A 13,220-nucleotide genomic window follows, 5' to 3' on the forward strand; every position below is an offset into this window, starting at 1 on the left:
AATACAAATATAATACAAAATACAAATACAAATCCCATTTGTTTAAATGGGCAGGGCAGGGGGAAAAACTGCGGGCAGTCAGTTGCAAGGGCCTTGGTGATTTCTGACAATGCAGCACGTCACTGCGGGGGGCCGCGACAACAGGGAGTGCCGACTACAAGCCGCAAATTCATTTGATGGGCTCCAACTGCCTTATTATTAGCGTCGTGGAGCCGCCTCTACGGTTTAAATAACCCATTCGGTGGTTCTTCATGTGCTAACAGGAACTGTCAGCTTGCATCACATCAGTCAAGTCTCTGAGCCTGACTGTGCATGAACACAGGCAGGGCAGAAAGTTAAGAACTGCTCTTTGACCACTCTCTCAGTTTATGGACATATCACTAGAGACAAAGCAAATGCACCATTGTTTGCTTGCAGGGCTGGTTATTTAGCTGGCTGTACACCATGATCTCTTTCCAAAACTTGGACCGTAATCCTCTGATGCATATGTGCCATATCACAAATTGACCGATCGAAAAGGAGTTGACGGGACAGTCAACATTTCTGCTCTTAGCTTTTCCTTGAAGGTATGCACTTGAAGTTGGCTCGTTGAATTGGCCATTGAATTGTGAATGCATCCACAATGTTTGCGAGTGCAGAGAGGGTAATGATTTGATTCTCAAGTAAATTCAAACGTGATTCTTTTGTAGCAGCTGGGTTTGAGAGTGAGTTGGATGGTGAGAGTGAAGTTTTCCGTGTAAATGACAATACTAAACAGTAAACATTAAAACACAGAATTCTAAACATTCATAAGGGTGTCAATCACACACACACACACACACACACACACACACACACACACACACACACACACACACACACACACACACGTATTGATCAGTCCTCATGCAGGATCACAGCAAACCACAGAAAAACTGAGGGAATAAAGTACAAACAGAAGTAACATCGACAAGCACAATATTCTTTTGAGAAATGAGGCATTGTGATTTTTCAGTGCAATTACTCAACTGAGCAATTACTGTTTCTTTTCAGTCCTGGCATTATGAACATGACAGTTAAATGTCTAAAAGAGAGATGGCTACAAAGAAAAAAACTTATACAGGCTGCACATGTTTATTCTTAATGGTTCAAATCATGTAATGTCAGGGAGATATAAATGGCAAAGAAAGGAATCTAATGAAGGTTATAATTAATTTTTAGACATTTACTTCTATGACTAATGAAAGAGAACAGCCAATAGTTTATTTGGAACATCATAAAATAAAAGGCAACATTTGTTACAATCTGATCAGCTACCTGACTCTAAAAATTACATTTAGATATTATGTACAGTGCTTCTCTTGAATTAAGGGACCTTGATATTTTAGGCTGAGGTTCTGAAAGTGTGATATCTATTCAGCTTATTCCCTGGCCTTCCCTTAAGGGCTCAACAAGAACAAGAAGAATAGAGGCACTCTCATTCAATGACAGACACCCGTGAGAAAACTGACTCTAAACAGCACGGGGAGCTTGTGATGGAAAACTTGTACTGTCGTTGCTGCGAATGTTGGCTGCAATCGGAACAAACTCCCCATGGCGTCACTTTGTCATAGGGTGAGTATACAAGCCCCCCCCCCCTTCCCAACCACTCTCAGCCAGGGACCATTCTCACAGGAGCAGTAATGTATGAACCTCCATTAAAAGTGAAATGGTTGACACACGCCAGAGACTCAAAGTAAACCCTAACATGCCTCTTGGCAAAACCTGGTGGGTCTGTAACCTAAGGAGAAGGAACCAGCAGTGAAAAAAGTAGTTCATGTCAATATATTGTGAAATATGAAGTCTAAAGTACCAGTAACATTTTAATATATTTTAAAATATCGTATTTTATTCGGTAATGCCGTATTTTGTAATGATGCATTTATGTCATGCATTGATTATTGCTGCTTCAAATCATGCATTTTATGCATATTTCACAGGGTACATTTTAAAATATATGAAATAGTTTGTAAAATGTATGCAGAAAATGTCACAAGAACGTGACAATGATGGGTACACTGTCTAACGTGATCACTCACGTGATCAGGTTTTGATTTTTGAACGTTTTTAATGTGGGGCCTGTGACAGTGTTCTGCCCGGGGAAGCCAGCTTGTACAACAAGCTGCTTCACACTTCACAAATCAGGCTCAGCCCTCACCCCCTTGACCCATATAGGCTCTGCCACACCTTCTGCCCTGCATGCAGACCTCTGACAGCCTGCCTCCATGCGGTTGCATTGCCCATTATCAGATGCTTCGATAAACACTTTCAATGCAACCTGCACTCATGATATACAATAATAATTTACAAAAATATTATAATACATGTTTTAATATAGTGTGAAGAATTGAGGGATGTCAAATCATTAAAGTCTGTAGTTGGAGCTGCAGACACCATTTTTCCTTTGATGTCTTCATACCCCCTTCCTGCCCATCCTCACTGAGCCACTATGCCTCAACAGACAGAAAGGGAAATGATCTGAAGAATTCTGTCCACAATACACAAGTACATTATAAAAATGAACCTCAAATAAGAACTGCAAGGGGCCTGAGAGAGAGCCCTGTAAAGTGAAAAGAGCATAAAACATGAATTACAGCCTTTGGGTGCCTTGTTTTATGACAGCCAAGAGTTTTATTCGTTCTTAAATCCCAACCCCGATATTCAGTATTTAACAACCTAACAAGGATTACAAGGTGATATAAGCACTGATGCGGCAACGGTATAATGACAACCCAGGCCTTAATTCCTCATTCATGTTGCTGATCCGAGCCGTTGTCAATCACAGTTACATTTGCCTCATTTGTAATCTGCTGCTATGCCTATGTGATCAACCTTTTGACCGCAATTATGGCATTTAGATGTAAATATTGATCAATAATTGTTCCATTACATCAAGGTTACAACGTAAGACATAAAAGAAAGAACTGGAGCGACCAATACCTTATGGTGCCTCAGCTACAAATGTTATCTAGGTGAAGAGACATGGGCTGGAATGAAGGCAAGCATGACTGGTGACATTTAATTCACTTTCTCCTACTAGGTCTGTGCTTCACGTAAAATATACTGCAACAACCAATAAACTCCCATTACTTTTCTTTAAGTTACACGTTGTCATAACACTTTCATATGCTGTGACAATGAACAGTCTTATTATCTACAGATATTTGCTAAGAAAATGGCTTCGAAACTAACCAATTGTCCCATCAAAGTAATTATTTTAATGATGCACAGTACAGAGGGTGTCAGCATTACTATTCAACAAGGTTTTGGGGTTATTTAACTCTGAGTTCAAGTCTATTTCTGTGGTACCTCCTTGCAGCTACAATGAGTTCAGTGCTTGGGTCGATCACCTGTATTATCTCACTAATTCCTGTCTCTCTCTTTTCCAGAGAAGATGTCTCCCGGAAAACCAGAAAGCTTTGATACAAGTCTTTGATGAAGACCACCACACCAAATCCTTGGAGGATGAGTCGATTGTGAGGATTATCGCATTGAAAGTGCATATTTTAAATGAGGTCCCAGATTTATTTTCAATCCCTGACTTAAACCCAGAGGTGGGCTGCTAACACTGCTGATCTGCATGGGAAAAGATTGTTCTCCAAAATTCTCAGCGACCCCCAGACCTCAGAAGGTACAGATGCAGCCACCAAAGAGGCCTGTAGGGAACCAGGCCATCTGAGACCAGGCCCTTAATTACTGGCATGATTCTCTACACTAGATTCCTGTCACTGCTAAGGCCTTCCAGTCAATACTAAAAGGGCTCTCCTGATTGTGGCTCTCAATGAAAATTAATGGAAAGACAGAACATATTTTGGTGCTCCATTACTGGCTGTTTCTTGACCGATTCCACATACCCATTGCGATTAGAGGCAGAACCAAGCAAGTGAGAGTGTTTCTACAAGAATTCAATGGCTTTCACCTTAACAACAGAGCTCCCGACATCTGCTAAGTACTGATTCAGTATTTATAAAGCTGTGTTTACCCGGACTGTGTCTGGATACAAGCCTGAAAGGTTGCATTTAGTGCAAATAATGTAATCCAAAAACACCTTAGCAGACAATAATACACAGAGATAATGAACACCTTACATTAGGGAAGAGAACTACTGGGAGTCACTAAGTGGCACTATAAACCTGAACTGGTATAGCTCTGTCATTCTGCTTGGACAAGCACAGCCTGTTTTCCAGAAGAACAAGACTCTCAGGTTAGTCAGTGCTGTCTACTAAATGAATGCCGTAAATGCAATACCAATGAGTGTTGAAAAGTATATTGCCAAAAATTCCACACTGAGTCACAAATTCTAAATTAATCAAGGCCTCTTGAAAAGATGCAGTGCTGTTTTTGCTCAAACTGTATTTCAGCCCTCATGCACGTCATGAATAAGAGTGAACTTGTCATGGGAATGCTGCAATCAGATGGAAAGCGGGGTAATGTCTCACTCAATCCCTTTTCACAAATAAAGGAAAATTATCTGCCTTCGATGGTGAGTTCCCTCTGCTCCGTTCTCATCACTGCCTGATGAATTCATGCCTGAGGGGACATGCCGACACCTTGACTTGATAAATAATCAACTCTCCATTTCAAGAGAGTCACAGCTATCTTTGATTTCTCCACACCCCAGTCAACAGTGTGTGCCCAAGTTTGTTGGTTTGTTAGTAATAACTGTCCTCAAACAGACAGTATGACTTGGAGTGAAACAGCACAGGGGATCCAAAAGTTTGACCTCTTTGTTCAAACGCTGTTCTTCATTTCTTAATCAGAGCCATCAACTGTATACTGTATCCATCCCCTTCTGTTCCCTCCTATCTAAATCCCTCCGGGCCACCAATGTCCTCCGGACACACCGGAGCACATCATTTGAATTGTCCAACCTTTCCATTAAGTCTGCCTCTTAGTGCTGATGGCGACCCCAAAAGAGACATGTTTTAACAGTCTGTTCACAGGTGTTCTCGCTCTAAACATCATGAGGCAGTGCACAGAATGACAAGATAATCACTATAACCGGTACACTGGGGCTTTAATCTGTGGACTGAAAGATTCTCATACAAAATTGTATTTTTAACTGAGAATATGCCATTTATCATGGGACAGCACCTGGAAAAAATGATGAACTCTCAATGGAAAGCACAGCTGTAGGTGTAGTCAGTGAAGAAAATGGTCTCAACCCATTCAGCACAATCACGCAGTAGCAACTAAATGAGACTACTACTATAGGTCACTTCACATGTTTGATTGATTCTGTGAATTTATTCTAAGTTTCACACACCTGTCCCCTTACACGACACCAAAAGTTAAATGTTTTAAGATATTTAAGATATTTAATGAGATATTTAACACATTTAACATATTTTGCCCTATGGAGAAAATAAGTCACCCAGATGTATAATATATTTCAGTCATTTATCCAGAAGAAAGTTTTATCCAAAGTGACTTTAAGTTGTCCAAACTTAAAGCTGGGTATTGACTGAGGCGATTGAGGTCAGGTGCCTTGCTCAGATGCATAGTAGTGGTTTGGTCCACCTGAGGCTTGAGACAGCAGCCTTCTGGTTGCTGTCCTTCACCAAAGTTATTGGACTATGCTCTCATCCACCTCCTTATTTTCCCAAAGCAACTTCAGCACAGCTCTGTGGAGCTCTGTATTAACAGGAGTGTGGAAGAACAGGCTGATCCAGGAAGCGAGCCCTTTATTAATCAGCTGTAATGATGTCAAAAGCCTTGCTGCAATCAGCAGTGATGGAAGAACACTAGCTCTTTCCACTGAGGCTGAAACTCAAAAGTCCTGCATCAAAGTGGAAGCGGGCAGCCTCTTTTGATTCAAAAGCAGTGTACGGCACTCCTACCGCAGACCCGTTAGCTGCATTTCATTACCATCACAACAGCTTCTGGATAAAGGGGACAGGCTGGACTTCAGGTTTATGAAACAGCGCCCCCCCCCCCCCCCCCCCCCCCACCACTTTTATTTGGCCTGAAGACTGATGAATGAACCTGAGACAGGAGTTGCAGTGAAGAAGCATGTCGTGAGTGTCGGCATCAGTGTATTCTCTTAAGGCGAGTTCCCTCATCTCGCGCGTAATGGCCATTTACTATAAGAAACAAGCCGGCCCATAGATCACAGCCTATTGATCCCCACTGCACATTTCCTGTACTAAGGCGTTTCAGCAGCATGGGTAAATTACGGTTCCATGCCACCCTTAACGTCTGGCTTCTACTCCGGTGAAACACGATCATTTGCACTATGCTTTTATAGGGCTGCCGAACCTGTGTACTGTTATAAAAATTACATTGCCAATCAGACCGGAGATGAAGACTTATCAAATGTTTATAACACTAGGTGATTTGGTGCCTGTGGGGCAAATTACTTAAGCACCTGTGTTTCTTTTGTCAGATCAAGTGCCTTTCTTGTGGTGTGCCTACACTTGATTTCAAAAGCTTTTTATGGATCAATGAAGTACGGCAGAGGTGTTCTTCTCTGTGTTCTTTGTATTGTATTGGGCAGCTTTGGGGACAATTGCCACATTACAGAATTTGTGAACGGAATGCGATTTTATGCATCTGGTTGTAATGCATGATAAAACCACAAGAGGGAGTTGCGTATGCGACTTGAGTATGCGTTGAATACACTACTATGGTAGTATGGTGGTGAATTCTCCATGAGAATAAAACATACGAGAGCTCTTAGTGAGGATGCTTAAGGTCAATGAGAAAAATCCATGCAGGCTAACTGCCAGCTCATGTACTCACGAAATTTAGGAGCACAATGATTCTGATGCAGTCTTATCAAACCTGGATTTGCCAATGTGCAACAGAAGATAAATAGTTCCCCCCAAGCACAGGCCCTGGATCAGACTTCTATCTACATAAATGAAGACACCAGACAGTCTCTCTAGCTGGCAGTACTTACCAGCGCTGACAGTGATGGCTTCAATAAACTGATCCCTCCAGCTGTTTGTTCCAACCAACAGGGCAAGGTTTGTTTTCTTAATCAGTTTATCCACTGTGTTCTGTGGAGAGAAAAACCAGCACCACTTCAGCGCAGTATGTTAAACCCCATCTTCACACTGAATTTAACAAAGTGAAAGAACACAATCAGCATGGCCGTTCTTTTTTTTTTTTTTTTTTTGCAAAAACCATAGAAATGATATAGCAATTATGTGTACAACATGTTACAAGAATCATGAAGTATGTGTATTGGCTCATTTCAAACAAATTGTTGGAACAGCAAAACCATCTGTAGACCTGAGGAGCCGTCTGCATTTTACATCTAAAATGATTGCAGGTCTGAGATATTCACGACCCATTTCTTCAGAATTGTTGTGAAAAATGCAATCAATCTAGACACTGCACTCAGCCAGCGACAGTACAGCCCCAAGTAAGTGGGAACCAAAGTTCAGGTTTTTATTGAAGAAATCTCAAACGATAAATTGCATGCTACGAGACAGATAGCCGCATGCAGGAAATGGGCATTGCAGAGAGATTAATGACGACGTCGTAGAGCAAACGAAAAAAAAAATCCATGTCGTGAATTTGTCCATCTCCTGACATGGAAACTGGAGTCTTCTCCAGTGATCCTGACATACCTCAAATGATGGAGGCACTGCTCCTTGACCACAGGGGCAAGAGAGTAGCCAAAACATCAAAAATAACAAAAAAAAATCTGCAGTTATGACTTAGATGTTGTGCATATGGAGGTTAAGTCATGGAAACTTTTGAGCCCAGTACTCATGGTGCACTAAATAGGCCCTGGAGCCTCATGTTTTTTTTAAGTGAGCTTGGTAAGACTGGGCATTGAGATCAGCTCCTTAAACATCAGCTGTTCAGTGACCTTCACTAAATGAGGCACCAACATGACGCTTCAATAACTCAAGTGATACGTACATATGTATATATAACCTTGATCAATCTATTAATCTGTGGGGGTAAAGTACACACAAATACAGTATTGCCGATGGCATCGCTCCCCTTTGTTTTGGCCTGCCCTGGAAACTGGAAGAGACAAAAGAAACAGGCACCAACACGCGAAGTTCTGCTTGCTCGCTAGCAACGTTACAGTGTAGGTTCAAATTCACAACAAAGTTAAATATATGCACGGCTAGATTTAACAGCCTAGAGCTACCCTGCACCATTTTTGGCCACCCTAATGGTGATGTTTCTCTGCTAATACATTTTTAAAAACTTTGCGCGTCAGCCTGCAGATTCAGTGTATACAGTACCATTACCAGAAAAAAACATGTAACATCTCACGTATGCGTCCATGTACAATAATAACGTTAAACCGTTGTTTCCGTGTGCTATTCCAATAGAATTTGTTACTTATATTCACAATTCGTATCGGACAGGTAGTTTCATATTTGCCTGTGAGGCACCTGTGAGGCTGAGCCATTGGAAGCTGGGCCTTCTGACTTTCAGACAGAGATGGACGGACCAAACACATTTTCACTTGAAAACCTCTCCTGGCATGTTTGCTTGCCAAGCACCCAGATATGGTCTCTCACCCACAGCTTTGTCCTAATGAGCTGTGGGTTGATACAGTACATCTGGGCAACAACACAGATGAGGAAGGAGAGTGAATGAAAAAGGCAGGGGATGCTGGGATACCTTAAACTCGTAGGACTCCTCGATGACCACTTCGAGCTTTGTGTGCTCTCCCAGCATGGGTCGCCCCATCTCAGCTATACGCCGCTCCTCCTCTTCCTTCATAGAGAGAGGCTCCTCTCCCTCTGCAACACAGAACAGTGCACGAGATCAGCAGCGGCAGCATTAAATTAACCTGCTTTACCTAGTCCCCTGAACCATACACAAGCCATCCGTTTATATTAAGTCACTTAGCAGATGCTGTTGTCCACAGGCAGTCACAAAGCAAAGGTACAGCAGTGCATGTATTTAAACCACATTTGTATCAGGCAAGCACAAAGCAGTGCTAGCAAGTAGGACAGCACATTGATACAGGACACCCACAAAGGGTGAAATCTTTTCAGTCCATAGTTAAAATACCACTTAGGTGTCAGAGAAAATAATCAGACACAACGGAATTCATTAAGCCGTATCTGTTATTACAGGGAGAAACAACTTCTCTAAATAAGTACAATGAAATGAAGCACTAATATGCCCAATTAGTCTGTAGTCTAATATGCCCAATTAGTCTTTTAAAAAGAAATGAAGAAATGCTTCTGTTCTTGCAGACCAAGGGGGGGGGGGGGCAGTAATAAAACCGGGATGGACTTCACAGCACCGTTACCACAAATGGCTCATCTGGAAGGGGCGGGTGGAACTACAAACAACTGTGGAAATCTTTACATTCTAAATGTGTGATTTGTGTGATTTCCTGAAGAAGCCAAGAACAGCAGTTCACCACCAGGTCACGGCAAATGGGGAAGCAGTTAGACAGTCAGCCTGAGAGCTATTTCTTTGTAATGGTCAGACCAACATGGTGTAGGTGGCTACAATGAAGCCGAGTGTGCAGACGCAACGTTGTTCAGTGTTTGTGACGGGGGGGGATTGATGTAGTGCAAATAGTACACCACCTGACCAGTTTAGAAGAAATCCTGTTGCATCACTGACTGGACTCTCAATTACTCCCCTTGTCTCAGCGAGAACTGACTCAGAGTGCATCAGACAGGTCGACACATACTTATGCGACTGATGAACTCACAGAGGGTGAAACAGACAGGCTAGGAGTAGATTCCCAGCAGATGTTGGAGCACAGTCTGAGCGTAGTCCAACTCAGAACACCAAATCTTGCACTTCTTAATGGATTTGAATCTCTACCCTGCACGAGGTCCCTTTCTTTAGCACATTCAAACACATTTATTACCAAGAAGACTCAAATTCAGTGTATGCCTTTTCTCCCACTGGACTGGATTATGTGCAAACTTCATTTATTGGGTGTACCTGTTTTGTATGAAACTTATTCAAGTGTAGTTAAAACCCTAGAAACCATTTAACTGAATGTCAGAGATCATTTAAAATGGAATCAAATACAAGCAAGCCTCAATAAATACAAAACAAAATGTATTGGGGTCTACAAAATATGAAATAATATGTCCAAATCGATGGATGAACTACATACCCAACTTCAAATGAAGTAAAAATAACCGTAATTTCCTTTTTAGGGCACCTTAGATGCCATCTTCTAGGGCAAGAAATTCCTAGCAAATTGGATGCTACATGTAGGAATTTGAAAGACTGCAATATTTTTAAGCACCAGGCACAGCACATGTGATACTCAACGGAGTCATGCATAGTCACTTCTGTCTATGCATACCACATTAATGGCAGGAGGGAGAGAGAAACCACAGCTTGTTGTTCAATGTGTGATGTGACTGGCCAGCTGAATTAACCTATGTTCTCAGGTCTAACGATATCACTCACACCTTACAGTTTGGTATTGCAATGGACCACAGTCGCGGGGAAGCATTTTAGGAAAAGGGGGAAAACATCCAAAAAGGGTCATTAAAAATATGAAATAGAGCTCCTTGTGTTGATCCCTTTTATCAGTAGATATATTCATAATTACTTACAGTAACTTTTATTTTGAGTTGGACTAGCAATAGCCTAGCCTAATGAAATTCATCAGTGGTGCTGTCAAAGCTGAATTAACAACCATTGGTGCAGCCAGCCAAACACTTTCTCCAAGTTTTCTTCTCTCACAGAACCACCTGTGAGAGAAAATTTTGAAAATTTTAGAAAATATTTTTATTTAGATAATTTTCAGACAGTCCAGGCTGGGAGCAGCGGGCTTATGTGAGCCCAATATTGAGATGCTAGAGTGATCTGTCACCATGGAGATCTTTCTGTTCAAGTAATCTTAATTACATGCATTTTTTGAGCACTTAAAATCTGTGAGATGGACCGGTTGCAAACTCCTGTGCATTCCAGCAAGTGGTGCACAAAATGTTATGCAATCGTCCACCTCAGTCCAATTAGTTCCCCTGACCCACTCTATTCTGGACAGGTGCATGGAAAATACCTCAGCACGGAAACATGGATACTCATACCATTTTTAAAATTCTTTTTGCCCCCTTATACAACCCTATTTGGAATGGCCAGTTGTGCATTAGCTTTGACTGACAGCAACAACAACGTCTGCACTCATGCAGGAATGCGGTATTGAGGCAAATACAACCCTCAGGTACACTCGCATGTAGCCAATTTGTTCTGCTACTGTTGGGTCCTGGACATAACTGGCAGATAATGCCACAAGTTTCAAAGACAGGCCGTAGGACTAAACCTGTGCACAAGATGAGCACCTTGCCACTCTGCCACTCAGAAGCTCCAGCTGTTGCATTTTAACAGGCTTGCCACCTGTTAAAATCACCTCCTTGAATTTTAAAGTACAGAATTATAATCGTAACAAGGAGACTGGATTACCATTAAACCAGCTGTTTTTGTTATGACTTAAAAGGAATCAGACACTTCAGGCACAGGACTTGTTTGGACTGGCTTGCTTCTTAATCATGCAAGACAAAGACAAACAGGTCCAGGATAATTATCAAATTAAGGTAACTTCTCTGCCTTCCTTATTTGCGGCTCGCCAGCCACCACTGTGTAAAAACAAGCCAAATTCTCCACCGATCAAATTAAATTTTTTCAAGGTTAAGTCAAGTGTAATGAGCACCAGTGAGTCCAACTTTCATTCAAGGACTGGTGGGTCTTTTGTTGCCTTCAAAAGAGCAGTCTTCTGCATTCCATGGGACATCTTCCTTGTTTCAAAAGGACCGCGTTCAAAGCAGTGCCACTCCCCTGTGCTTTCATGTTGTTGCTCTCAGAATGCCCTGGTTATAGCATCTGTGAACATATACAGTACCTAACACCTGAGGAATGCTCTAGAGAGGAAATTCTGTTCTGGTGTCTTGCAATGACCCAACAGACTTGCTGGTTTTGGATGTATTTGCAAGCCTGTTCTCTCTGATGTGCAAATGTCAATGCTCTGTGCTGAAATGCTCCTTTCTCTCTTCCCTGGGAAGCATTCCTGGCAGGACGCCAGGTTTGGTTGGTATTTAAGGAGAAAGGACTTTGCTTAATGAGTTCAAAAGTATTCAGTTTTTTTTTTTTTTTTTTTTGGGAGAGTAGGGTGCAATTGTGTCCTTTGTTACTTTCCCCCTTTCTTCTCTAACATTGTCTCATAAGTCAAGTGGCCTGTGGTTTTGAAATCCAACCCAGAATTTAACAGTATACGGTTTGTAATGAATTGGTCAGTGGATGTTGAAGCATGTCAGATTTGAAAATGATAGGTTCTTCTAGAAAAGTTTAACTATAAGAAATGTTGTATTACCCTCCCCTCACAATGTATGCATTCAGGTGATAGTGTCATGATGAATGGTTTAAACAAATACCCAAATGGCATTGTTTGTGTTGCACCTACGCAACAGCTGACCAATTCAAGTCAATTTTGGCTTTCAGAACACAGCGGTATACTTTTCATACAACCAAGCATATTACACTTGTCTGTCCAGTCAGAAAACCACTGCTTACATACAAAATCATTATATGCTTTCATGTAATCATGAAGTCTTAAGTGTTTCTACTAATCATATATTTTTGTTCTGGGAATTCTTGTATTATTACAGTCCTTTTAAGGGCACATAAGCCTCACCTCTCTGAATTTATGTTGTAATTTACTTTTCTGAATACATTTTTAATAACTGAACTCCAGGGGAAGTGTCTGGTTGAATGTACCAAGCACTAACCCATTCGCTGGCCCAGTGCTAATTTATAAATGATTGCTATGTCTCTTTCCCAACAACGTTTTTTTTTCACAGCTGTGTCTATAACATCCTGCATAGTTCATATTCATTAACAAAATCTATGAAAGAAGAACCAGACTGAGGCATAGATCAAACACTGCTGGTATACTCTTCTTGTGCACCATAACTGAAAATACAGCCACTCGCTAACGACTTGCTAACACTCAAACATGGAAGGTAAGTCATTTTTACCTGCATCTAGCAATGTTGTGGAATTGAGTCACCTTTAAAAACATGACAGCTGTCAGGACAGAGCCCCCAGGGGCATGCCAGTTTGGGGGGGGGGGGGGGGGGGGGCAGAGGCATGGACACCACATGTGCAACAGCACAGGCTTCAATATCACAAACATTTGAGGGTGCAGAGTGCAAGCTTAAAGCACACAGAGCAGATGATGTGGTCTACAGGTCTACAGACCTCCTCATACTCAAAGCACAAAGATTCTGCCAGAGCGGTCACCA

At 41.7% G+C, this 13,220-nt stretch overlaps 1 protein-coding gene across 2 annotated transcripts in view; it reads right to left on the bottom strand.

Moving 5' to 3' along the window:
- LOC118780218 (sodium/calcium exchanger 1-like) overlaps window positions 1-13,220 on the bottom strand; it is a 142,745-nt gene that overhangs the window by 16,491 nt on the left and 113,034 nt on the right. Inside the window, exons 6-8 of one of the 2 annotated variants that reach the window (XM_036532635.1) lie at window positions 12,860-12,874; window positions 8,614-8,729; window positions 6,920-7,019 (exon numbers count right to left, since the gene is read on the bottom strand). In XM_036532635.1, coding sequence (XP_036388528.1) covers window positions 6,920-7,019; window positions 8,614-8,729; window positions 12,860-12,874 — 231 coding nt within the window. Of the gene's footprint in view, window positions 1-6,919; window positions 7,020-8,613; window positions 8,736-12,859; window positions 12,875-13,220 lie in introns of both variants that reach the window. The other variant, XM_036532628.1, reaches the window with a different exon arrangement.

Source organism: Megalops cyprinoides, chromosome 1 (genome assembly GCF_013368585.1).
Source record: "Megalops cyprinoides isolate fMegCyp1 chromosome 1, fMegCyp1.pri, whole genome shotgun sequence".
Lineage (NCBI taxonomy): Eukaryota > Metazoa > Chordata > Actinopteri > Elopiformes > Megalopidae > Megalops > Megalops cyprinoides.